Here is a 23,742-nt window from a genome sequence, read left to right as displayed (position 1 = left end):
AAAAATGCATATAATACTAAGCTTCCAAAGTAAAATTTTAAAATATATTACATGAATAATATAAAATAAATCAAAGTACTATAATATTGGCATCTGATATGAATCCACTGAAATCTTTGTTGGTGTTTGTGTGCAGGAGGACTCAACGCCCCGGGGGCCTGAATCTTGCCCCTGCGTTTGGGCCCTGCAAAGCTCGCCTCTGGTACCTGTTGGTTTTGACACAGAGATCTCTTTACAGGGCAAAAACCTGGACATATTCGAGGTGATTATCATCTGTGGTTTATCCCTCTCTTATATTGTACCTCGGTCAATACGCTGGCCTTGGCCGGTTCATGGCTGCGCATTTATAAATGACATAATTCCCTAGGGGTCTTGATGTAAGTGTTCATTTATGATAATGTATGTGTGGTGGAGGGGGGTTAGAGGTCGCTCGTGATTAACGTGTGACATACGGTCTTATGTTCCACACAGGATGAGAAAGATTACAAATGCGTGCTGGTCATCGAAGGCCAGGAACTGAAGTTATCGGCAACGCTGGACCGCGGTGAAGAAGCGGGGACGCATGTGTTCAAGTGCGCCGCTCATAAGGTGATATTAATAGCATCCATTTATTCTGAGCCGCGTCGCATCACTTCGCATCCGCCGCGGCTAATATAGACTCTCGTGTGACATCTACACCGATAATAGCTGTAATTTATGGCACCAGCCAGCAAACACAGCAATCCAAACATGGATTTGTTGATGGTGCCGCATGTAATTTGTCTGCATGCATCTGCCTGATTACACATTGATTTTGTGTCTGTATAGTTTCAGTATTCAGGAAAGCAGTTTGAATATTACGCTCCAGTATATCTGCAATGGGGGACGAAGCGTATAGATTCAGCTCCACATCTTCGTCGTAAGTATTTTGACCTTTCATACACAATTCCTCAATCAGGAAATGAGTTACGAGTAGTGATCCATCAGGACACAAAAGTGCTAAGATTAACCGTCGTTTCCGTAGTCATAATCTGCGTGATGTGTATCATTTATTTACTCTTCTATAAACTTTACTGAGAAGCAGATTTACATGTGATTTACGTTAGTTTAGCAGTATTTATTCAGCATGTAACAGTGTTGTAAATCGTATCTGTCGCTTGTGTTTGTATAACAGTGCAGCTGTACAACTGCGCAGTCGGGCAGTCGGACTGCAGTCAGTGTCACGCAGTCGCAGCTGATTATGGGTGTGTGTGGTGTGCCGATGAAGCACCTGGCTGTGTGTACAACCAATCATGTGTCAGTGAAACTGTGGACACCTGCCCTCCTCCTCTCATTACACAGGTGTGTACACACAAAATACATACAAGCTGTGTCTCAAATGACATACTATACAATATGCACTTAAACTGGGGGGTGCGAGATGGTGCCGGGGGTGCCCAAGTTTAGAAAATACATGAATTTATCATTAATTCTGTGTTTACTAACAAACAGCACTACGTTGTATCATTTAATGTTTTGTTTAATAAAAAATCTAAGTTTAATATGGTTTTATGTAATGAATTTCTTTGGGGTGGCCACGACGGGATGCAGCCTACCACTGAACTATTCACTGTGTACTCAACCTTTTAGTGTTTACATTTTTACAAGAGTAGTTTTGTCCCAAATGAAACAATTGGTTTTTTACTATCTATCCGGAAGTGTAAGCAGTTTCCCAGGTTAGGGAAAAGGACGTCAAACGCCTTACCCGAACCTTACAATGCAACTCTATAACAATCAATTGCTACATTGTTAATATCAGTGTTACTTGTTTTGCCCAACATAACCTCGGACTGAACCCAGCAAGCAATTTTGCATTTAAAAGACATCTAATAGCGTCCAAACACTACACAAACAATTTGGGCTGTCAGTGGAAATTTAGTAGACATCTAACCATAACCCTTAAATGAAATAAAATATTAAATAATTAAAACCAATCAGATTGTAATCAGATTGACTTTGCTTACATGATGAAATATCCGACATCTCACAAGTTATTTCGCAAAAACAACCAAATTCAAGTTTATTTTGGGCAGAAGTGGGTTACTCATAGCTTGACAATATTAGGTCTATACACTGCAAAAAATGATTTTCAAGAAATAAAATCTTAATGTGTTTGTCTTGTTTTCAGTAAAAATATCTAAAAAGTTATTTTTCTTGATGAGCAAAACAACCCAAGAAAATAAGTCTAGTTTTTGACCAAAAATATCAAATTTAAGTGATTTTGTGCATAAAACCTGCCAATGGGGTAAGCAAAAAAATCTTGAACATTTTTCTTAAACACTAAATTCAATAAAAGATTTAATTTTTGTCTAAAAAATAGACTTATTTTCTTGGGTCGTTTTCCTCATCAAGAAAAAGCATCTTAATTTTCTTGAAAATAATTTTTTGCAGTGTAGGTAACCTAGACGGTGAAATGACGCCTATTGCTTATTGGGAAATGTAATTTTGTTTTTCATACTTTTGTATATAGTAACTTAGTATCTAGCTAAATTTTAAATGATACATTTTATTTTTACACTAAGAGGATGTTGTGCCCAATAGAAACACGGCAAAATTGCATAAATGCCATATATCGCAATAAAAGTTTTTACGCTCGGGTGAGGTGGTTTTTAGGCAATTTGGAAAAGGAATATATCGCAAATATATCTGCAATGCAAAGTTTTTTTCCGCATTTACAGGTCACCTGTTGTGCATAAAGTCACATGATCATCATTTAAATATGGCGTGGTATGTTTGATTGCCGCCAAGTGCATGACATGAAAATACAGTGATATTTTTTATTTAATCTTCATGTCGGCCTGCACGGCGCTGTACGAAGTCGAACATACCCATCGGCAAGGTTTTTGTAAAGACTTATCGTAAGACAACAAAATTACGCTTTAGTCACATAACATTCGTTAATGGAAACGCCATCATTTCACAATAGTTTTTTTGTCGGCATTTAGAAAATAACGCTAAAGTTTTGCACAAATCTAATGGAAACACAGCTAGTGTTGTCAGTGATGTAGTCAATTGGGGAAAACTTATTTTTTATGTAAAAAATATGTTTTTTTTTACCTTATGGCAAAAACATTTCTTTGTTTAAAAATGTATTATATTTATCCACACAAACTTTATCTTAATGTTTTTTCTAAAAGTAATTGCATCTTGTTTTAATCATGTTTATGCACTGCAAAAAATGACCTTTTTACATAGTATTTGTTTTTTTAGTACAAATTTTTAAAAATCCTTTAATCAAGATGTATTTTCTTGATGAGCAAAATGACCTAAGAAAATAAGTCTAGTTTTAGACAAAAATGTAAAATTTTGTGTTTAAAACAAGGAAAAAAGCTGCCAATGGGGAATGGCAATTTTTTCTTGAATTGAGTGTTTTAGAAAAAAATGCAAGATTTTTTTCTTACCTCATTGGCAGATTTGTTTTGCTTGATTTAAACACAAATTCACTTAAATTTGATTTAAGACTTATTTTATTAGGTCATATTTCTCATAAAGAAAATAAATTTTAACTTAAGAATTTGTAGGCTACTGAAAACAAGACAAAAATGCCAAGTAAGAAAGTCATTTTTGCAGTGTGGTTATAAAACAAGACAAAAATGGAGAAGTGGTTAGATGAAGATTTTAGTAGTGCATTAACTTTTACACTTTTATTTATCTTACATTGTTAATTAGACACATGTCGAGTTTTATTTTGGGCCCTAAACACTGAACGGGTTTTTTATTTGACCAAGTACAATTTTTTATTTAATGTTTCCATTTATGCATTGTACCAAATTTCAGTTAGTACTTTCAGTAACAATTGTCCCTAAAGGCTTCATCTGTGTATTGTGTGTGTTTCGTCTGGTCAGGTCGAACCACTGACTGGACCACTGGAGGGCGGCATACTACTGACAATCCAGGGTTCAAACCTGGGCCAGAGCTTTAAGGAGATCCAGTCAGGTGTGACGGTGGCAGGGGTCGCGTGCAGACCTCTCCCCGAAGCCTATCGCATTTCCACCAGGTACAATTCCAGCATCATGGACTGCATTTCGGTGCAATAATTATTTAGACATTATTAAGGTTACAAATGATTGTGTTTGTGTCTTTTTTTCTGATAACGTGTCGCAGCATCATTTGTGAGCTGCAGGCCAGCACAAACGTCTCAGCTGGGCCGGTCATCATCACGGTGAGAGGTTCAGAAAGAGGAGAATCCCAGCAGACGTTCTCGTATCAGGACCCACAGCTGAACAAGATTGTGCCTGACAAGGGTCCTTTAGCTGGAGGGACGATGCTCACCGTACACGGGACTCAACTGCTGACGGGACAAAGAACAGAACAAAACGATCAGATCACAGGACTGCAAGCCTTCGTCGGCTCACAGCCCTGTCGCATGTAAGCACCAAAAGTATTTCTTAAATGTTAAAATGTGTCATTGTTTGATATTGGAGTATAAGCCAGTCAATGTTAGCAAGCTGTTTCATGTTGTATCAGTAGTGGTGCTAAAATTTCAAAACATAGATCACAAACCAGCTGAACCATATACAAACAAATGCCATGAAAGTGAGATTGACACATTGTCTTGTCTGTCTTGTCTTATTTTTATTTCAGAGATAGAGTGAGCGATACATGGCTGATCTGTCGAACAAGTCACTCAAACCAAACTGGAAAAGTGCCAGTCAAAGTCACGTTTGGAAAGGCAGAAAGGATTGTGGGTAGTGTCCTCTTCAGCTATATGGAAGACCCGATTATTACTGATGCGACTCCTATGGAGAGTTTTTACGGGTGCGAGTCGGTTTGCATTTATGCATTCTACATTTATATTATAAGATGTCTTCAAACAGAAATGTTATCTAACTTTTGTCGTAAATGCAGGGGTGGACGTGCCGTGTACGTGAGCGGACAAAACCTAAATGTCGTCCAGCAGCCGAAGATGTCAGTCGCTTATGAGCCGAGAGATAATTATGGCAGAAAACGCAGACATACCCAAGTATCTATCAGAAATCCCCTGATAACGGTAATTGAAGTACACTTTACATATTGTATAATCAACTTTTAATGCAAACATGAGAAATATTTGTCCAAAAAATTGTTAAATCATTCACTTGACTGAATTTTTCCCATACATTTTTTTTACAGACAAAGGAGTTGTGCACAAACATTACCTCAGAGCGAATGATTTGCAGGACGCCGCAAGTGCCGCCAGACTCCCGGATCACACGAGTGTGGTTTGAAATGGACAACGTCCACATCGATTTCCAGACCATCAAGGGCAAACAGTTCATTTTTCACCCAAACCCGGAGTTATTCCAGTTGAACAGCGAAGCTCCGGGAACAGCCATTCGCTTCAAGCCCGGTGGAGTCCTGGCAGTGGAGGTACGCTATAACCATCATGAAAATAATGAGGGCGTGTTCATAGTTGACATGTTTGGTTCGATTAAAACAAACTCTAGTGGTTCTTTTGAGTAAATGTGAATGCTGCCACCCGAAACTCTGGTGCGCACTAAACAAGCAAACCGAGACCGCTGGAAAGGTGGGTTTCGGTCCGTTTCCAAACGAGCTCCGGTGCGGTTCGACTGATTTGTGAGTGCATATATATATATATATTGTGTTCTATAATATTTTACGTTTTTAAAATGATCAGTGATAGTAAAATACCTTCATGAGTTCTGAGCTGTTAATAACAAATATCATAAAATAAGCACGTTTACTTCAGCATGCAGCATTGTTGTTGTGGACGATCGGAGATCCGGCTCATAAAATGCATCATCAATCGGATAGGGACATTATCCTTACACACGTAAGGTTTGCTAATAAAATGCACGTATAAATGCTTAGCTTAATAAATTGTTTTCTATGAACACACCCTTTGGTAGCATGCACCCTAAAGTGTTAACGCTTGAGGCTGGGATATGTTTTCAATTGTTTTCAAAAAAAGCGAGTTGAACAATTTTCAACTTTGGGCGAAAAGCTCAGCTTTTCAATGTCACTTCTCGGCCGTCCAATCACAGGAGGGGTGGGACAAATATCACAACAACCAACCGGCGCTTTGCTCAACGACTGATGAACAAAGCTGAAGTATTAAAGCGCTCCGCTAAAAAAAAGCTGGCAAGTCGGTGTCCGCCTGCCGTTTTCTGCCGCGTACTTTGGTGTGCACGCCCCCCTAAGACCATGTTGATCAATTTGAGGATTGCTGAATGCTGATGTATTTGGGTATGTTTGGGAACAAATTTCCTTTGACTTCAATGAGAAACGGTTTATAAACAACGGCGTGAAAGCAGCCTGGACTAATTTGCGGCATTGAATTGGTATTCAAATAATTTGATTTGTATACTGATGCTCTGTTTGCCAAAATTACTTTCGATTTCTTGCCGTGCACCTGTAGTGGACAGGTGAAAATTTCCTGTGTTTATTAGGTTTCAGTTAGGATTAAATCTGATGAGAAAGCAAATGAAAAGTGACAGTTTTTTCCTTTGTCCTTGTTTACCTACAGTAGTTAAACTTTTTACATTGAGCATTTAAGGTGCACTTACTGCATCACATTTCAAAACGGAATAATGCCGCGGACAAAATAGACTTTCAGTATGCAAAATATCTATGCACCAGGATATATCATCACATGCTCAAGTGTTGTTGTTTACACATCACAAGTAGGGTTTCTATCCAAACATGAAGCGAATCTTTTCAAAGTTATGATTGGGCAAGTTATAAACTTACTAGCAGTGCAGCTTGTAATTGTCAAACTGAATGATGTGCACAGGAAAAGAAATGCAGAATTGTTGGTGCAGGCACGAGTAGCAAGCGCATTGCGACAACGTTGAGCCCCATATATGATTAAGACAACGTCAGCTGATACAACTGGGCGGTCAGTCACGTGGATTTAAAGTTCGCTACGTAAGAATTTATTCGGCAAATGCATTTCCATCTCCCATTGTTTCGCATTCAAAAATCACCTCAAGCGAGCATAAAAACTTTTTTGCGAATTAAAGGATTTTTAATCAAAATTTGGCGTTTCCATCACTCATGTCTTATGTGAAAGTTTAATATATGCATAAAACCAGGGGAATGGAAACCCAGCTACTGATGTGCTTGGTTGCTTTTATTGTTGTTATACAAAATAGGATTGTGTTATACTGTTACTTTCCCTTAAAATGTCATGCTTTAATGTATTAATCATCTACTGGTCCCAAGCCGTCACATGATACAAATTCACGAATCTGAACTTTTGAATGCAGTAAAATGCAAAGCATCTTGTGTTTCCTGTCTGACACAATCACATATGTGTGAATGGAAGTCAGTGTAACGAAAGTCTAGTGTGACTGCACCTTTATACAATATGAAAAGAAACCAGGAACAGAATTGAACACATGGATCAGATTAACACTTATAGTCAATTATACTTGTTGTGTTTTTAAGGGGAGGGGCTTGACTCTCGCCATGAGCAAAGAAGAAGTTCTGGCTCGGCTGGGCAATGAAGAGTGTGATGTTAAAACTTTGGATAACACACATCTGTACTGCGAACCGCCTGAGGTGCAGCCACTCGCCCTGGATGATGACGACTTACCCAGACTTAAAGTTAGTAGATGTCCAGTGTCTTTATCGACTGCCTAGTTGTACATTTTGGCATAGGGGTTGTTTACCCTGACTGGAAGTTATAGATCTTTTTGTTAAAGGGACAGTTCACCAAAAAATGGAAATTCTGACATCATTTAATTCTGACATCAATTTCTTTGTTCTGCTAAATAGAAAGAAAACTATTTTAAAGACCAAGAAGATCTGGGGCACTATTGACTTTCACTGTAGGAAAAATTATATATGGAAGTGAATAGTGCCCCAGTTTGGTTTTTAACATTTTTCAAAATATCTGAACATAGAAATATATACAGGTTTGGGACAACTTGAGGGTGAGTAAATGATCCCTTTATCATCATGTTCAGAACAAGTGCAAAAAGAGTTTTAATGGGATAGTTCACCTTAAAATGAAAATTCTGTCATCATTTACTCATCCTCATTTTGTACTAAACCTGTATCAATAAAAACATTTCTGATGAACACAAACTATGATATTTTGAGAAATGATGGTAAACACACAGCAGTGATTATTGACTTCCATAGTAGGAAAAAATATTTTGGAGTATGGGGATAAATGATGAAAATATTTTGATAAATGATGGTAAACACACCCATTAAATTCCATCATATTTTTTATTCCTACTATGGAAGTCAATGGTCACTATCTGCTGTGTGTTTACCATCATTTCTCAGAATATCTTCTTTTGTGTTCATCAGAAAAAAGCAATTCATACAGGTTTAAAACAACATGAGGATAGTAAATGATGACAGAATTTTCATTTTAAAATGAACTATCCCTTTAAGCATTAAGCACTTATCCTCTACATATAAATAGCAAAAAGAGAGACTTTTGGACTGATGAGATATGACAATGTGATGTAATTAATAAAATGTTTTAGATTTACATGACAAACATGTAGTTGTTGCACTTTGTCACCGTGCACCTGGTTTGGACGTGTTGTGTGTTATAATTTGGTGATCATATAAATATCTCCATGTTTTTCTCAGGTGTTTATGGGCAACATTACGTTTGATTTGGGTCCGGTTGAGTACGACAACGATTTACACTCTCCAGTGCCGCTGGCCGCTCAGATCGGGCTGGCGGCGGGGGCAGCGGTGGTCGTCCTTATAGTGTTGGTCATTATTCTCATGTACAGGTAAAGTGAATTCACACGGCTGTCGTCATGACGATGAGCGAAGAACTCGAAACAGGCATTCAGAAGAAATTTTAATGCATCCATTTATATCTGACCCTCTATATCTCCTCTCGCTCTCTGCTTTTTACAGGAGGAAGAGTAAACAGGCTTTAAGAGACTATAAAAAGGTTCTTGTGCAGCTGGAGACTTTGGAAATAAATGTCGGAGACCAATGCAGAAAAGAGTTTACTGGTAAGTGATAGACCAATATAAAAACCCAGCGTAGTCACCATAATACCAAAAGAGATCATTTTTATTACTGTAATTGAATGCAATGATACTATAAACATTATAAATTCAAATAGGATCCCAAACAGTGCAAGACACTTACAATTTTGGTCATTTATTGTTTTAGTAGTAGCTGGTGGTTTATTGTAGCAATTAATGTTGGAAAGCTATGAGTACAGATTTACCAAAATTACATCCACCATAAAATTCTCATTTGTCCCTCCATTCAGATCTTATGACCGAGATGATGGATCTGAGTAGTGACGTCGGTGGTCCTGGCATCCCTTTTCTGGATTATCGCACATATGCAGAGCGTGTTTTCTTCCCCGGACAGAAGGGGGCGCCACTGAGTCAAAATCTGGACCTGCCTGAATCTCGCAGACAGACGGTTGAACAGGGACTGGGTCAGCTGAATAACCTGCTCAACAACAGACTTTTCCTAATACGGGTCAGTAATATGCATTAACCGCATATGAGATTTTTTGGGTATGCGTTACTGTAGCCAAATGAAATTACAATGTTTACGCCACAGGCATCAGTGGTTGATGTGAGTGTTTCTCATAGCCATTATTTCACCTCAAACAGTAAACAAGAGATGAAACAGAAAACAAATGTAATATTCAGTTCACATCGAATGCCTTTGGATGCTCTTTTTTTTAGTGGAGAAAGTGTTTGAGGTAAAGTTCACTTGATAGACTTTCTCTTCAAGTTTCAGAAGTTTGACGTTAGATCTTGCACCTCATCGTTTTAAATATTTATCCAGAGCATCGGTCTGATAGTGTGTTTTGAAAGCTCAGGCTGTTTGATGAAATTGGTCAAACTAGTAAATATTTCAGACATCATCTATGATAAACTCCGCTCCGTGTTCCCGCAGTTCATTCACACTTTGGAAGCACAGCAGAATTTCTCCCAAAGGGACCGAGGTTACGTGGCGTCTCTACTTACGATGGCCCTTCATGATAAGTTGGAATACTTTACAGATGTTATGAAGACCCTGCTGGGAGATCTGGTTCAGCAATACGTATCCAAGAACCCAAAACTGATGCTGCGCAGGTACAAAAAGCCTTCATTTTAGAAATATTTCAAATGCAACATTTGAGTCAACTACCACAAAAACTAGGAAAACAAATGGTCTAATCCTTCTTGATCTGATTATAATAATCTACACTGAAATCATCCTTTCATCTGCAGGACTGAGACGGTTGTGGAGAAGATGCTGACCAACTGGATGTCCATCTGTCTGTACTCTTTTCTCAAGGTATCAGAGCATGCAATGGTCTCATATCTCAGTGGTTCTCAAACTTTTTCCGCGTGCGGTCCCCCTTGTGTATGGTGGATTCCTTTGCGGCCCCCAAAGAAAATTTATGACTGTTCTAAAATTTATTTTTTAATTAAACAAAACATATTAAGTTATACAAAGTAGTGCTGTTGTTTAGTAGCCTTATTTTTTATTAGGTTTAATTACACAGAATTCATGATAAATGAATATATTTTATAAAATGTCAAAAAACTGGGGCCTCCCTGGCACCCTCTCGTGGCCCCCCTGGGGGCCCCGGACCCCAGTTTGAGAACCACTGTCATATCGTATCTATGAATTACACTTATTAGGGGTCAAGCCCTGAATGCCATTGCATCTATGGCAGCCCATAGAAGTGCATGAAAGTTATGAAATTTTGCATACAGATAGATGATAGTCGAAAAAGTCTCTATCTCAAAGTCGCTAGCGGCACCAACAGTCCAAAATTGCACTTACATGTTTGCTTATAACTTTTGACACGCAAGTCCTAGAAACTAAATTTGTCCTAGAAACTCATGACGATTCAATTGCACAAGATTTTTTGTCATTAAAAATTTCCCGCCATTTTGATTATTCGTAAAACCTACTTTTTCGAACTAGCTCGTCCTAGAGCTTTTCACCAATTGCTATGAAAATGTAGCATCTAGAGACACTTACGTTGTCAAAAGATTTTCGATACATGAATTCGTTGTCGTATACCGTGTCCAGCAATGTGCAAAAAAATGAATTTGAGGCTGTATATTCACAAAACTTTTGCGTATTGACATGACACTTGGTAGTTGTGTTTGCAGTCAGGAACTAAGGGTGCATGTACAGTTTTGTCATAGCACCACCTAGTGGTCAGACAAATGTTTTACATGCCTGTAACATTGGCTATGATCAACATATTTTCATGGGACTTGTTTCCTTGGAGTCACGAATCGTTGCCGAGTCCAGCGATACCAAACATGCCAGGTTTCACCTTACGGTTAGTCCAGCGCTGCAAAATAAAATCTTCGCGAGCGTTATTCTGATCAAGCTTCTGGAATACAAATTAATTACGAAACGTCAAAATTCTTATCGGAAATGTCAGAAAATGTCAAAAAACTAAAAGTGATGTTGTTATTTTTTTGCATTTTTAGACATATGCCTATAACTCCTCAACGAAACGAGATATATTTTACCAGATTTGACATGCTGATGTATGGGCAGAGTCTGAGGTCACACAAAAACGCCCTACAGTGCCTGTGCCACTTTTTGGCCTTAAAATTGAACAAAACCTTTGATGGCAAGCAAGCCTTATGGTCATATAGCTGTATCTTCACAAAACTAAGGTGTATCGTCAAGAAACTTGCTGCATGTTATCACAGTCATGACTTGGTAAGCGCCACCTAGTGGTATCGAGATATGATTTTTTTTAAACAACTGCAAACTTAAGGGCTCATTATAGTTGTGCGTATGTCCTACGGCGTAGCCACGACTTCTGCGTCGTCGTCCGCGTCGATGTGCAAATGGATGCGTCACAAACTGAAATGCAGTTTTTTACCTGACGGGATCGAGGGCTTCTAGTCGACCAATCACAACGCTTGCAGTCTGCATAGAACTGACACGCTGTTAAAACTTTGGTGAGATCCACGTCTGGCTATGCAGAGCTACGGATAACCTTTGCCGTAGACCTTACACACGATTATAACTTGGGCTTTAGATGTAATATCATTAACCTTTCGTTGCTTGGAGTATAATCATTGGAAGGATGCCACTTCACACCTGTGCAACCAAACCAGAGTACCCTTTTAGCAACTCCTATATCTCTGCAATGGAACATCGTAGAGACATGGGCTGCGTCCGAAACCGCATACTCTATAGTAGGTACTGAATAAGATGAAGTTAGTAGGTACTGTATAGTATGAATCCTGGTAGTATGAATGAGATTCGGACGTACTACATCCGCCATGTTGCTACATCACGTGACATACGTCGTCATCACGTCATGTCATTCCAGCGCGAAAACAGCGGCATGCCTCTTCTACTTCGTTGGATAACTCCTCTTCAGGGGCATCATGGGATAGTGAAGTGACCATCTTATGCACACTGCAAAATCTAACCGGAAGTAGTAGGTCATCCAGGTACTTTTCACATACTGTTTTTCGAATACTATGTATTCGGACATACTACTCGCCTCGCCTACTGCATTTCGGGTACTATATAGTATAAAGTAGGCGGTTTCGGACGCAGCAATGGGGGTCGGCTCTTTTGACTCGTTAACATTATTGTAACGAGTTTTGCCATGGCAAGCACCACTCACATTTTCTTCAGTGATCTAGTTTATGTTCCTCGAGAAAGGGGGAGAGATTTCGGTGAATCAGAACACAGCTTTTTTTGCTGATAACTTTTGTATTCTTTCATCTGAACTCATGAGGTTTTCCCAAGTTCTTAAATCAGCTCACCCAAACTCTACTTTTATTTCTTTTTGTTCCCTTGTACGGCTTGACCCCGTATATTTGATTATTTAGGTAGAATGCATCACAAAACATTTTGGATGAACGATTTGGTGTCTTTAACATATTGTTTTATGTGTATGTATAGGAGGTCGCCGGCGAGCCTCTTTACAAGTTATACCGAGCCATTAAATACCAGGTGGATAAAGGACCCGTGGACGCGGTGACGGGCAAAGCAAAGCGCACGCTCAATGACAGCCACCTGTTCAGAGAGGATATAGACTATTGCTCATTGGTAATGTCTTTATCTCAACGCTCGCTGCTGGAAATCTCTGGACGCGTTTTATTCATCAAGAGCTTTGTGTTTTAGACTCTGACAGTGCTCGTGAAAAGTGGAGTGGAGGTCCAGCCCTGTCCTGTGAAAGTTCTGGACACCGACACCATTACGCAGGTTAAAGATAAAATCTTGGACCAGATTTATAAAGGAATACCGTACTCACAGAGACCAGCCGCGGACTCACTCGATCTCGGTACGGTGAATGTTTAATGAGCATGATAATATTAATAGATGATGATGGAATGGCTGGATGAAATCAATCTTTTGTTTATTGTTCTCTTCAGAGTGGCGATCGGGCCAGGCCGGTCACCTGACTCTTTCTGATGATGATGTCACAGCTATCGTTCATGGTCGCTGGAAAAGAATCAACACGTTGCAGCACTATAAGGTACCAAACATAAATTCTGACAAACATAGCATTTTATACATGATTGATTATTTCATGCGAGTCTTTCTTGATATGTTTTCTCAGGTTCCTGACGGGGCCACAGTGGCTCTCATCCCTCGTTCCCAGAGCTCTTTTGGAGTAAATCAGATCTATCAAACAGGAGAAAGTAAGTCCAGCACTGTTTGGTCAATCTGACTTTTCATTGCCTACCATAATTTTACTTATTTAATATCTTCTAGAAACCCCTATGCTGGAGGGTGAGGAAGAGGAGGGCCTTCGACTGTGGCATCTGGTGAAGCCGAGCGAAGACCCTGAGATCCCCAAACACAGGAAGAGCAGCATGAGAGAGAGAGAACGAGCAAAAGCCATCCCCGAAATCTACCTGACACGACTGCTTTCAATGAAGGTACGCATTCACGCTGCGATTAAGTCATAACACTTCAAAAACACCCCGTCGTTTCTTTGAGGTCGACTGCTGACTGTCTGGATGATTGAAAGACTCTTTTTGCTTGCCAATGCGTCTCTTCAGGGCACTCTGCAGAAGTTTGTAGATGATGTGTTTGTTGCCATACTGAGCACCAAACGCCCTCCACCCATCGCCGTCAGATTCTTCTTCGACTTTCTGGACGACATGGCAGAGAAACATGGTATTGATGATCCAGAAACCGTACACATCTGGAAGACAAACAGGTCAGAAAAAACTATTGAATATTTCACATTAAATTACTTCAAACAATCGTAACTCTTTCCCTGCCAGCGTTTTAATTTTTTTAAGTTGCCAGCCAGTGCCAGCATTTTTTATGATTTTCACAAAAATGTAATGCCTTCCAGAAAATGTTCTTCTTTAAATATATAAACATATTTATCAAATGAAAAAACAGACCCTCTGCTTCATTTGTTTTCTTTTATCACCTCTCGAATATGGGTAAGCTTCTTCAAAAATACCAAATTCTTGCATTTTTGTAACTTTTGTTAGAGATCAGATTCAGAGCGATGATCAAAACATACACAGAGTTTTTACGGTACATTCACACGGGGCGTAAGGGTTGGTGCTTCCCATTCACTTGTAATGGGTGACGTCATGCGTTGCCGAACTGAATTGTGTATCCGTCGGCGCCACGTCACTGCCATTGAACATTTCTCAACTTGTCAAGCAGCAATGCGTGCGTCAGCCAATCAGATTGCTTTATGCAAATAACCTAGGCAGAGCCAGACTGAAATAAAAAAAGAAATCTGGTTTTGTATAAATATGGTTTGTGACCCGGACAGTGGCCAGAGATTCACTGTTTTCAGTAATGCTCTTACTAAACTAAATTTTTGCTTCCGTCAAGCATAACGCTTTAATGTACCGTTACTGTTTTTGTATGCTTTAGTGTTTTATAAGTTGGGTAAGACTGCCACCTAGTGGATAATAGCAGAAATATGGATTGGCGTAAAAATTCGTCATTGGCAGGGAGTCATTTTCTCTTAATTGACGAGATAAACACGTGTATGGTCATAAAATAACACCGGGATTGGCCATATGAACTGTACAAATGTCATAGTTTTAATAAACTTGAAAATCTTTTCTAATATAGGCTGCCATTTTGTTTTTCATCGCTATACATGACGACAAATGGTTGCAATAAAACCAGTTCTATTAACTCTAAAGGGGATAAATGTGATAAACAAGTCTTTAATCAGTAGATTATAAAATGATGTGAAACAGAAGATAGGAGTTATAAATGCACACAGTTGTGAGTGGGAAATTTTCACATGAAAAACTATAGAAGATACCATAGTATTTACTATAGAAAACTGTAGTAATATTTCACAAGAAAGATTACACGTCATCAGTTTTAGTACACAAAACGTAATGGCGGCCTCTGTAGGTTAAAATGAGTATTACATGTTGAGTTTGTTAAAGTAATTAAAATATTGAATGTATTTCTATCAATGAATTGTAGTAGTTGAAGGCAAATATAAAATATTAAGGCATACAATTCTTCATAGTTGGGGTACCTTTTAACTTGTAATGCTGGGTACACACACCAAAAGATAATCGGGCTGATTTTGGGCCGATTTCCCCCCTTCTCATGATCCTAGCTATGTCCCGATTATCTTGATGGTTCTACAGATTATCTTATGAGATGTTCTCGGGGTGTGAGGTCGGAGCCACCCCGATCGGGAATCGTAAATATTAAACACCCAAATTCAGCCCAATTATCTTTTGGTGTGTACCCAGCATTACATAAGAAATCCTGATGTGTGTGGGGAACCACGAGGACAAACGCGTGCACGCTCTTGAGATAATCATGTGGAAGATGGAACCAGTCTTGAAGTTGATGCAAAGTGAACTTGTACAGACCATGTTCCCGCTGTCTCCATGACTTCACCCAAACCCTTTTCTCTCTTTTCCTTGAATTTTCGGTGAAAATCATTCCAAACACTACCATTGAAATTTCTTCCTGCATATCGTCCGCCATGCTTATTCTGAAGTCTTGCGAGATTTTGCGAGATTTCCTGTGTTCACAGTCGAGACTCTGGTTGAAAATCTGTTTGTGTGTGGTGTGCTGTCTTTGATACATCATGGCACAATACACACTATAGGAGCAAAACGGTTAAATCTAGGATTTTTTATCCTCATGTTTGTAGTCACATTTTGAAAAGATGTAAGAAATCTTTTGGTGTGTACCCAGCATAACACTCATTCTTAAGCTGTCATAATATTTCAGGCATCCTGGATTAATGGTTGAAGCAAAATATTACTGTGGTAAATACTATGGTATCTGCTATAGTTTTTCATTTGAGAAGGTTTTACCCCCCACTCCCACCTCCTTACTTTTCAGATTGTTTTTATTTAGATCATTTTTCGTATGTATGTTTTCCGTATCATTCATTGTTTGTTACTTTTTTTAGTTTATTAAAAGGGCCGAACAGAAGATGTTTGTGTGCATTTATAGCTTTCATCTTCAGTTTCACATCATTTACAATCTACTGATTGAGGAGTTGTTTACCTCACTGTAGTGTTAATAGATTGGTTTTTGATTGCAACCTTTTGACGTCATGTATTGTGTGTCATGTATTGCTTCCTAGTGAAAAGATTTAATAAACTGTGACATTTGTACTGTAGGAGAGGTGACGTTGCCATTTGTTTTTCAAACTCTGTCAGATCAGGATTATTTTTATATATCATTACTGGGAAACAAATCAAAAATAATGATTCTAATAAATGTAATTGTTATATTTTTAAATTATATATAATTATGATACTGTAATTTCTTAATGTTTGGAACATTTAAGGAAATGTATTGGTTAGTCTGATATTAAGACAAATTTTTTCTGATTTTGTCTTCTCCTCTTCCTTCAGTTTACCTTTGCGTTTTTGGGTGAACATCCTGAAGAACCCTCAGTTTGTGTTTGACGTGCAGGTGACAGACAGCGTTGATGCTGTCCTCTCTGTCATTGCACAGACCTTCATCGATTCCTGCACTACATCCGAGCACAAAGTGGGCCGGGTCAGTATAACAATTAACTCTTGATCTCTCTAGCTGTGACCTCATTATGAACAGCTTGTGGAAATGTGTGTGCACGTGTGTGTTTTGAGGAAGTAGAAGAAAGAAAAGAAATAGGAAAAAACTTAGCCAAATTTACTAAACAGGGCAATAAAAAAAAAAATGCTAAAGGGAGTAGAAATTACTCTAGGCTAGGGTTGCATGATTATGAAAAAAATCATCATTGTCAATTTTTCACCTTAATATTGTAATCTGAAAATGAAACGTCTACAAATGCTTTTGCAATAAGGTTTGTTTCAATAGAATTTTATTTATATAGTGCTTTTTTCACAACTGTGTAATTGTTTCAAAGCAGCTTTACATTAATAAATGCAGAAGAAAACAGGAGAAAAACTGGTGGACAACATAAGCAGCAGAATACAGGGGCTAAGATTAAACCGTACTAGCGAGAGTAGTAATAATGTAACGTATAGAAGAGGGTACTAAGTTAAGCCAATGTCAACTTACTCCCTAGGGGTTGAAAAAAGTCCTAAGTGGAAAAAAACACTTGATAGAGAGAGCCAGACATTACTGATTCTATGGGGGATATACTATATAATATATACTATTTTATAAGATTTTATGGGAATTAAAACATTAAAAAAAACTATCGGGATTAAGGACCAGACAGAAAGAGAGAGAAACAAAATCTTATTAGCGTAGGGGTTGTTCGCATGTAAATTACATGATGTAATGCAAGCGTCATACAGTATCGTGGTTTAATATCCACTCGGTTCCAGACAGGCTAACTATTGCAGCATAAGTATATTACCCAGACGAGTTATGTGAATGTTTTGTTCCGGACAAGCTAACTATTGCGGGATAAGTACATGTACTAGAAAATTATGTGGATGCATTGTTAAAGAGAAATGTCTTTAGTTTAGACTGTTAGTAAATCCTGGCCCTTAGTAAGCTCACTCCTGAGCCTATTTCTGTCTCTGTCTTTCAGGATTCTCCCGTAAATAAGTTGTTGTACGCCAGAGAAATCCCACGGTACAAGCAGCTGGTGGAGAGGTGAGAAAGCATTATGTGTATGTAATATGCATCAATGCATATATAATGCACAGTGTCATGCTGTGAATACAGTAAAGAGGTTTAGACACACAACCTGTCATCTTTATTTAATTGTATAATAACTCAACACTTCTTCTCCTGCAGGTACTATAGTGATATTCACAACGCTGTGTCCGGCTGTTATCAGGAAATGAATTCGACCCTCACCGAGCTGTCAGGGGTGAGCAATAACTCGGCTCTTTTACAAATAAAACCAACATTACCTTTTGTAATCCTGAAATAAGATCTCACATAAAACCGGACACAAGTTTTGCTTTTTAGATGTCATATTGAAAATGATTTTGATATGATTTTTAAAACATTTGTTAATTCAGAAACTCCTCACGTTACATTTACATATGCATTTGGCAAATGCTTTTATCCAACACAACTTACAGTGCATTACAAAGGATACATTTTTTGTCATTATGTGTTGCGCACCCATGTGGTTCGAACCCATGACCTATAGAGAGGAGCATTTCCTTACTTCCTTCAGATATCACAGCAGAGTCAATTTGCTTGGGTATAGATTGTATTAAATGCAAAATACATGCATGAACTGTATCCTGCACCATTTGATACAAACATTAATGTCTTATTTATTATATTTTAACTGTTTTTTCCTGTTTTCAGAGCTTTGCTTCAGAGATGAACAGTTTGGTGGCCTTGCATGAGCTGTACAAATATATCAACAAATATTACGATCAGGTCAGTTTAAGAATGAGTCACGTTTTTTCGTTTTGTTTCTGTCGAGTTTTTATATTCTCATGTGTTTGTGTGCAGGTCATCATGTCTCTGGAAGAAGACGCCGCAGGTCAAAAAATGCAGTTGGCTTATCGGCTTCAGCAGGTCGCCGCCCTGGTGGAGAATAAAGTCACCGACCTTTAGGCTTTGACCTTGACGTGTCAGCAAAGCATAATCAATAATTACATCTGATCAATGCTTCCTCAAGTATGAACTGTTGAAATCCAACTGCAATGCCAAACTTCTTGCGTGCTTCCACAAACTTTCCCATAAACTTTCTGTAAAGTTAAAAAAAGGGAACAGGAAATTATGGAATTATTATTTCCTTTTAAACATTAATGGAAATCGTTTGGTTTTTAGACTGAAGCTCTGGACTACTAAAAGTAGTATTGACTGATGTGTGTGTGTGCGCGTGTTGTGTGTGTGTGTGTTGTTTTGTCTGAAAGAGGCTGCTGAATAATGTATGTGAAGTTTACTTGATTCACACTTTTTGACCCCATGACACTACTGAACGAGCTCTCACGTGTGTCGTGACATGATGAGACAATTTTATACCATTTTCATACTTCTGTTCAAATGATCAAATTCATCATATTGTGTTTCACGGACTGCCACGTGAAGACTTCAGCTGAAACATTACAATCATGCAAGCACTATGGACACGTCCGGCGTTTTCATTGTAAAGTATTTTGTTCAGAGGTTCAAAAATATTTTGTTTCACTTTGTACTTCCTTATCAAATCCCAAACTGAAAGACTGTCATCAGCTGTGTGGTGTTAAAATTTTATACTAACATTTCTACTTTAGTATTGCAGGTCAAATCACAAGTATTAAATCTGCGACTCTATAATGTTCGTCTTCGCACACAAGTGCCATGAGTTAAAAAAGCACAAATGTTGTGTTTGCACGTAATTGTGTAGCTTTATGTGTGCATGCAAAACAAATCACAGTTTTTGGGTTTTTGTTGTTGTTGTTGTTGTTAAGGTATCAAAAGACAAGAATGGTTAGGAGGTTTTGATCAGACTAAATTCTTGTTTGTAGCACTATGACCTGGTTTACTTTGATGTACGGGTTAATCTCACAAAAACATGTCAAGGTCATATTTTACCCCAAGATTGAAACTGTATTTGCATTCAAAAAAGAAACAAATTGTTATGTAAAACAATTCATCTAAATTTAAGATGCACTACCTTTGTAAGCTTGTAAAAACAAGCCTGATTTTATGCTCAATTTCTTTTGATTTTGAAATATGACATGGTGATGTTTTTGATACATTTTGTGATATTCACCCATTTACAGCATTGTTTTTCTGTAATGCCTGCTTTGTATTTAATAGCACAAGTGAGTACGTTGCTCTGGGCTACAAAGTCATCCATTTTGTGTCAAAATTAATTCAAAAAGGTGCAGCAGAGGTGTGCAGCTTCTGGGGGAATACTGAAACAAAACTGGGACGGATTATTGCATTTTGGGGTAAAAATCTTTATTGCAATTTTCCCCCTTCATTTCAGTGATTTGAAGAGCGTCTTTTGGGTTGACAGAAGTGTAAATCACACACTGAATAGAAACTAACTTATTATATTGTAAATAATGCTTATTTATATGTGAACGCCAAATGTGCCTTCTTTGTTACATTTTATAACGTCTGCCAATGAAAGTACAAATGCTTGACATTAGTTGCCAAATGGAAAAGATGATGAACTTGTGGGGCTGGGCCTTAGATTAATTCTCGAGTAAATTCAGTAAAAACGCTCTTGTGTCACCTGATTCATTTCTACTTGTTTTTACCCTGATTTATCATCTCAGAGGTGCTCATTGTGTAAATTGTAATTTAGCATTGGCATTAAACTGTATTTTGTGAGTCTTTTATGTTTGCGTGAAGCACTTTGTGTTTACATGTTGGCTTACCCATAAGGTCTAAATACATAATACATACTAAATACATGAGTAAATAAAATAGGGATGTATGCTTCAACACGGTTCCTTTGATGTATAGAAATGTTTTTTTCTCATTTATTGAAGCGGTCTTTTTATATGGATTAGATGCTAATATCAAATGCATTTCAGCTTCTCTGATCTTGCATTTATTGACATGATTCTGAGCTATTAAGCTTCATCATACTGATGTATGCACAGGGTTGTGTTTTAAAAAATGGGAAACAATAACACCAAGCGTATTAATTTGCTTATCCTATGTGTGTTGTTGAATGTGTTTGGCCTCTTGATGTGTTTTGATGATTATAGATCGATGCATGCTTGAGATTTGATTGGATTTTCTGATTGGTCTGGTTTGCATCATCATCACAGGCTGCATTATGAGTGCATGACACAAGTGTAGCTCTCCGTGCGTCTGCCTGTGATTGATGTACGCGTGCGTGCGTGCATGAGAGTTTGTAAGTATTAATAGTTTTTTGTAAATATCTTATGTTATACACATTTCCCTGAGAGAAAAAAGAGACTGCTTGATCTTTTTGTCTGTTTGCAGATATACATTTAGTTGTGTGTGGGTGTGTATGGAGCCCTTGCCCAGGACCATGTTTTACACAACTTTTGTACAAGGGAAAAATAATATATGGTAATTTTTTAATGAAGTTTGGGGGAACGAGAACCTGGACCCATTTTCAACACTTACACTTATTTGTATTGTGTATAGTTTGCTAACAATTGTGTATATGTGCCTGTACATATTGTGAGAGATGATGATGTTTGTTTGTTTTTTTTTAACTTGGATAGAATTACTCTCTTCGTTGAAGAGACATTGGGAGCCAATATGAAATGTTGAAATGAGTGAAATTTGTATCTGGAAAAAATAAAGCTATAATTTTTAAAAAATAAAGATGTGTGTTTACCAGTTTCAATTTTGCATCATTTGTTGACAAAACAACAAAATTACTTTCCCAATAGAAAAGGTAACTCTCATTCTAGTTATGACGTTTTTGTGGCATCGTTCAACTTTTTTAACAGCGTACACTGTAAAACATTATGTGCCTTAGTAGATTTAAGTAAACACTATTTAAAAATGAATTCTTGTTTTTAACCTAAATTTGAGTTAATAACGACGAATGAACACATTATTAAGTATATTCAACTTAATTTTATAATGTATGATCCACTCAAATTAGTAAGAAGGAAATGAACTTTGTATTTTTTTCTGTTGAAACTACATGAATGATTTTGGTAGACATAACTAACTAGGCAGTGGACTTGTAGTTTCCAGCATCCTTTGCATGGGATTTCATTTGGAGAGTTGAATTTAAATATAAAATGCTATTTTATATGTTTTAACTAAAAAGAAAGACTTGTTAGTGTTTAATGTTCATTTATCTTTGAGATTAAGAAGAGTTTCTGTTTCTTCTTGGATCATTCGCTTGTGTATAGACAATAGGTGACATTATGAAAATCATGATGTGTTAATGCACTCAATGAGCAATAACTGTGCTAATTCCAGTACTGAGACCAGTTTCTTTTTACTTGCTCATCATAATGTGGTATATAATAATAAATATGTAAAGAAAAGAGGTTACTTTACATGATTAAATCACGAAGATTCAATTTAAAAAGTGAGCCTTTAAAAGTACTTGTTACCAAACCTTTTTTTAAAGTAAATACCACATATTCTTTTTACAGTGTAATTTTACTTAACTTAGTAAAATAGATGTACTTAATTTCCTTATGTGTGATATTTACAGTAATATTCATGCAAAAACTTGCAAAATTAAGTAAACTCCAAGTTGAAGTCCAAAAGGTTGAGAACCTCTGATGGCATAAAAAAAATTATTTTACGTAAACAAGAAAATGGTGGATGAAATAAGAAATAGAAATTATGACAAGCTCCAATAGAAACAGTGCCTTCTGTCTTTGAAAATCACAAAAAAATCAAGTTGATGTATCCTTTCAGGATAAGTCTTTAACCTGTCATTCTTGTGTCATCCTGATTATCAGCCTTAAAGGGATAGTTCACCCAAAAATGAAAATTCTATCATCATTTACTTGCTCTCATGTTGTTACAAATCTGCAGTGGCGGCTCCTCACTGCTCTTTAGGGGGGCACAAATTCAAAATATGTGTTCGGAGTTTCATGTGTGTTGCTCGTGTTTTCAAAATATGTGTTTGCTGCATCATGTGAACCATGTGCATCATGTGTTTTGTCAAAATAAGTGCCTGCTGCACACGTGTCAAAAACGTCTATAATAAAAGAGACACTCAAATTCACAAAATACACGCAAGACACTCCCTTAACACTAAACTCTGATTACTCATGAGATCATGCGAGTGTCTGGCAAACGTGAGCATCTCTTTTATCATAAACCCTTTGCACGTCTGCAGCAGGCACTTATTTTGACAAGACACGTGATGCACATACCTGTAGGTTCACTCGACGTGCAGAACACATATTTTGAGATTACGAACCACACACATGACGGGCTATATACATGTTGTGACGAAGCATTGTGCGCCGTCGAAAAAAAAGTCACCGGCCGCCACTGCAAACCTGTATAAATGTATTTGTTCTGATGAACATGTAGTAAGATATTTAAAAAAAAATTATTTAAAAAAAATTTTATTAACCAAAAATATCTGGTGCACCATTCACTTCCATAGTAATCTTTTTCCTACTATGGAAGTGAATTGGGTTTACAAACAGTTTGGTTACAAACATTCCTCAAAATATCTTACTTTGTGTTATTCAGAACAAAGAAATGTATACAGGTTTTTAACAACATAAGAGTGAGTAAATGATGACAGAACTATCCCTTTAAGGCCTATAGCATTTTTGTGCCAATAAAATGATACAAATTTGTAAATTTACTGTTTGCTTAACTGTGAAAAGGGAGATTCGTGAAGCACAATTCATCAGCAAAAATGTCATGATCTGTTTCAAAGATTAGAGATATATATTCAGACATGTTGTTGACAAAAAAACAGGTTTTATTTTAATTTCGATTGAGCCAGACATGTATTTGACTGAATCTCCTCGCGCATTCCTTAGC

At 37.6% G+C, this 23,742-nt stretch overlaps 1 protein-coding gene across 4 annotated transcripts in view; it reads left to right on the top strand.

Annotated features, from left to right (window-relative positions):
- Window positions 1-21,606, top strand: part of plxnb3 (plexin B3) — an 82,467-nt gene extending 60,861 nt beyond the window's left edge. For all 4 annotated transcript variants that reach the window (XM_065270237.2, XM_065270235.2, XM_065270236.2 and 1 more), the window contains exons 10-35: window positions 137-262; window positions 472-588; window positions 808-898; window positions 1,154-1,320; window positions 3,864-4,015; window positions 4,123-4,386; window positions 4,603-4,776; window positions 4,867-5,008; window positions 5,131-5,367; window positions 7,408-7,566; window positions 8,572-8,720; window positions 8,851-8,951; window positions 9,218-9,435; window positions 9,862-10,040; window positions 10,179-10,245; window positions 12,850-12,996; window positions 13,072-13,231; window positions 13,323-13,426; window positions 13,511-13,592; window positions 13,666-13,832; window positions 13,956-14,116; window positions 16,776-16,923; window positions 17,909-17,973; window positions 18,118-18,193; window positions 18,646-18,720; window positions 18,796-21,606. In XM_065270237.2, coding sequence (XP_065126309.2) covers window positions 137-262; window positions 472-588; window positions 808-898; window positions 1,154-1,320; window positions 3,864-4,015; window positions 4,123-4,386; window positions 4,603-4,776; window positions 4,867-5,008; window positions 5,131-5,367; window positions 7,408-7,566; window positions 8,572-8,720; window positions 8,851-8,951; window positions 9,218-9,435; window positions 9,862-10,040; window positions 10,179-10,245; window positions 12,850-12,996; window positions 13,072-13,231; window positions 13,323-13,426; window positions 13,511-13,592; window positions 13,666-13,832; window positions 13,956-14,116; window positions 16,776-16,923; window positions 17,909-17,973; window positions 18,118-18,193; window positions 18,646-18,720; window positions 18,796-18,900 — 3,633 coding nt within the window. In that variant the 3' untranslated portion in view covers window positions 18,901-21,606. The remainder of the gene's footprint in view (window positions 1-136; window positions 263-471; window positions 589-807; window positions 899-1,153; window positions 1,321-3,863; window positions 4,016-4,122; window positions 4,387-4,602; window positions 4,777-4,866; window positions 5,009-5,130; window positions 5,368-7,407; window positions 7,567-8,571; window positions 8,721-8,850; window positions 8,952-9,217; window positions 9,436-9,861; window positions 10,041-10,178; window positions 10,246-12,849; window positions 12,997-13,071; window positions 13,232-13,322; window positions 13,427-13,510; window positions 13,593-13,665; window positions 13,833-13,955; window positions 14,117-16,775; window positions 16,924-17,908; window positions 17,974-18,117; window positions 18,194-18,645; window positions 18,721-18,795) is intronic.
- The last annotated feature ends 2,136 nt before the right edge of the window (window positions 21,607-23,742 follow it).

Source organism: Paramisgurnus dabryanus, chromosome 11 (genome assembly GCF_030506205.2).
Source record: "Paramisgurnus dabryanus chromosome 11, PD_genome_1.1, whole genome shotgun sequence".
Lineage (NCBI taxonomy): Eukaryota > Metazoa > Chordata > Actinopteri > Cypriniformes > Cobitidae > Paramisgurnus > Paramisgurnus dabryanus.
The sequence above is the reverse complement of the archived record's forward strand: the minus strand, read 5'-3'. Positions and strand labels throughout refer to the sequence as shown.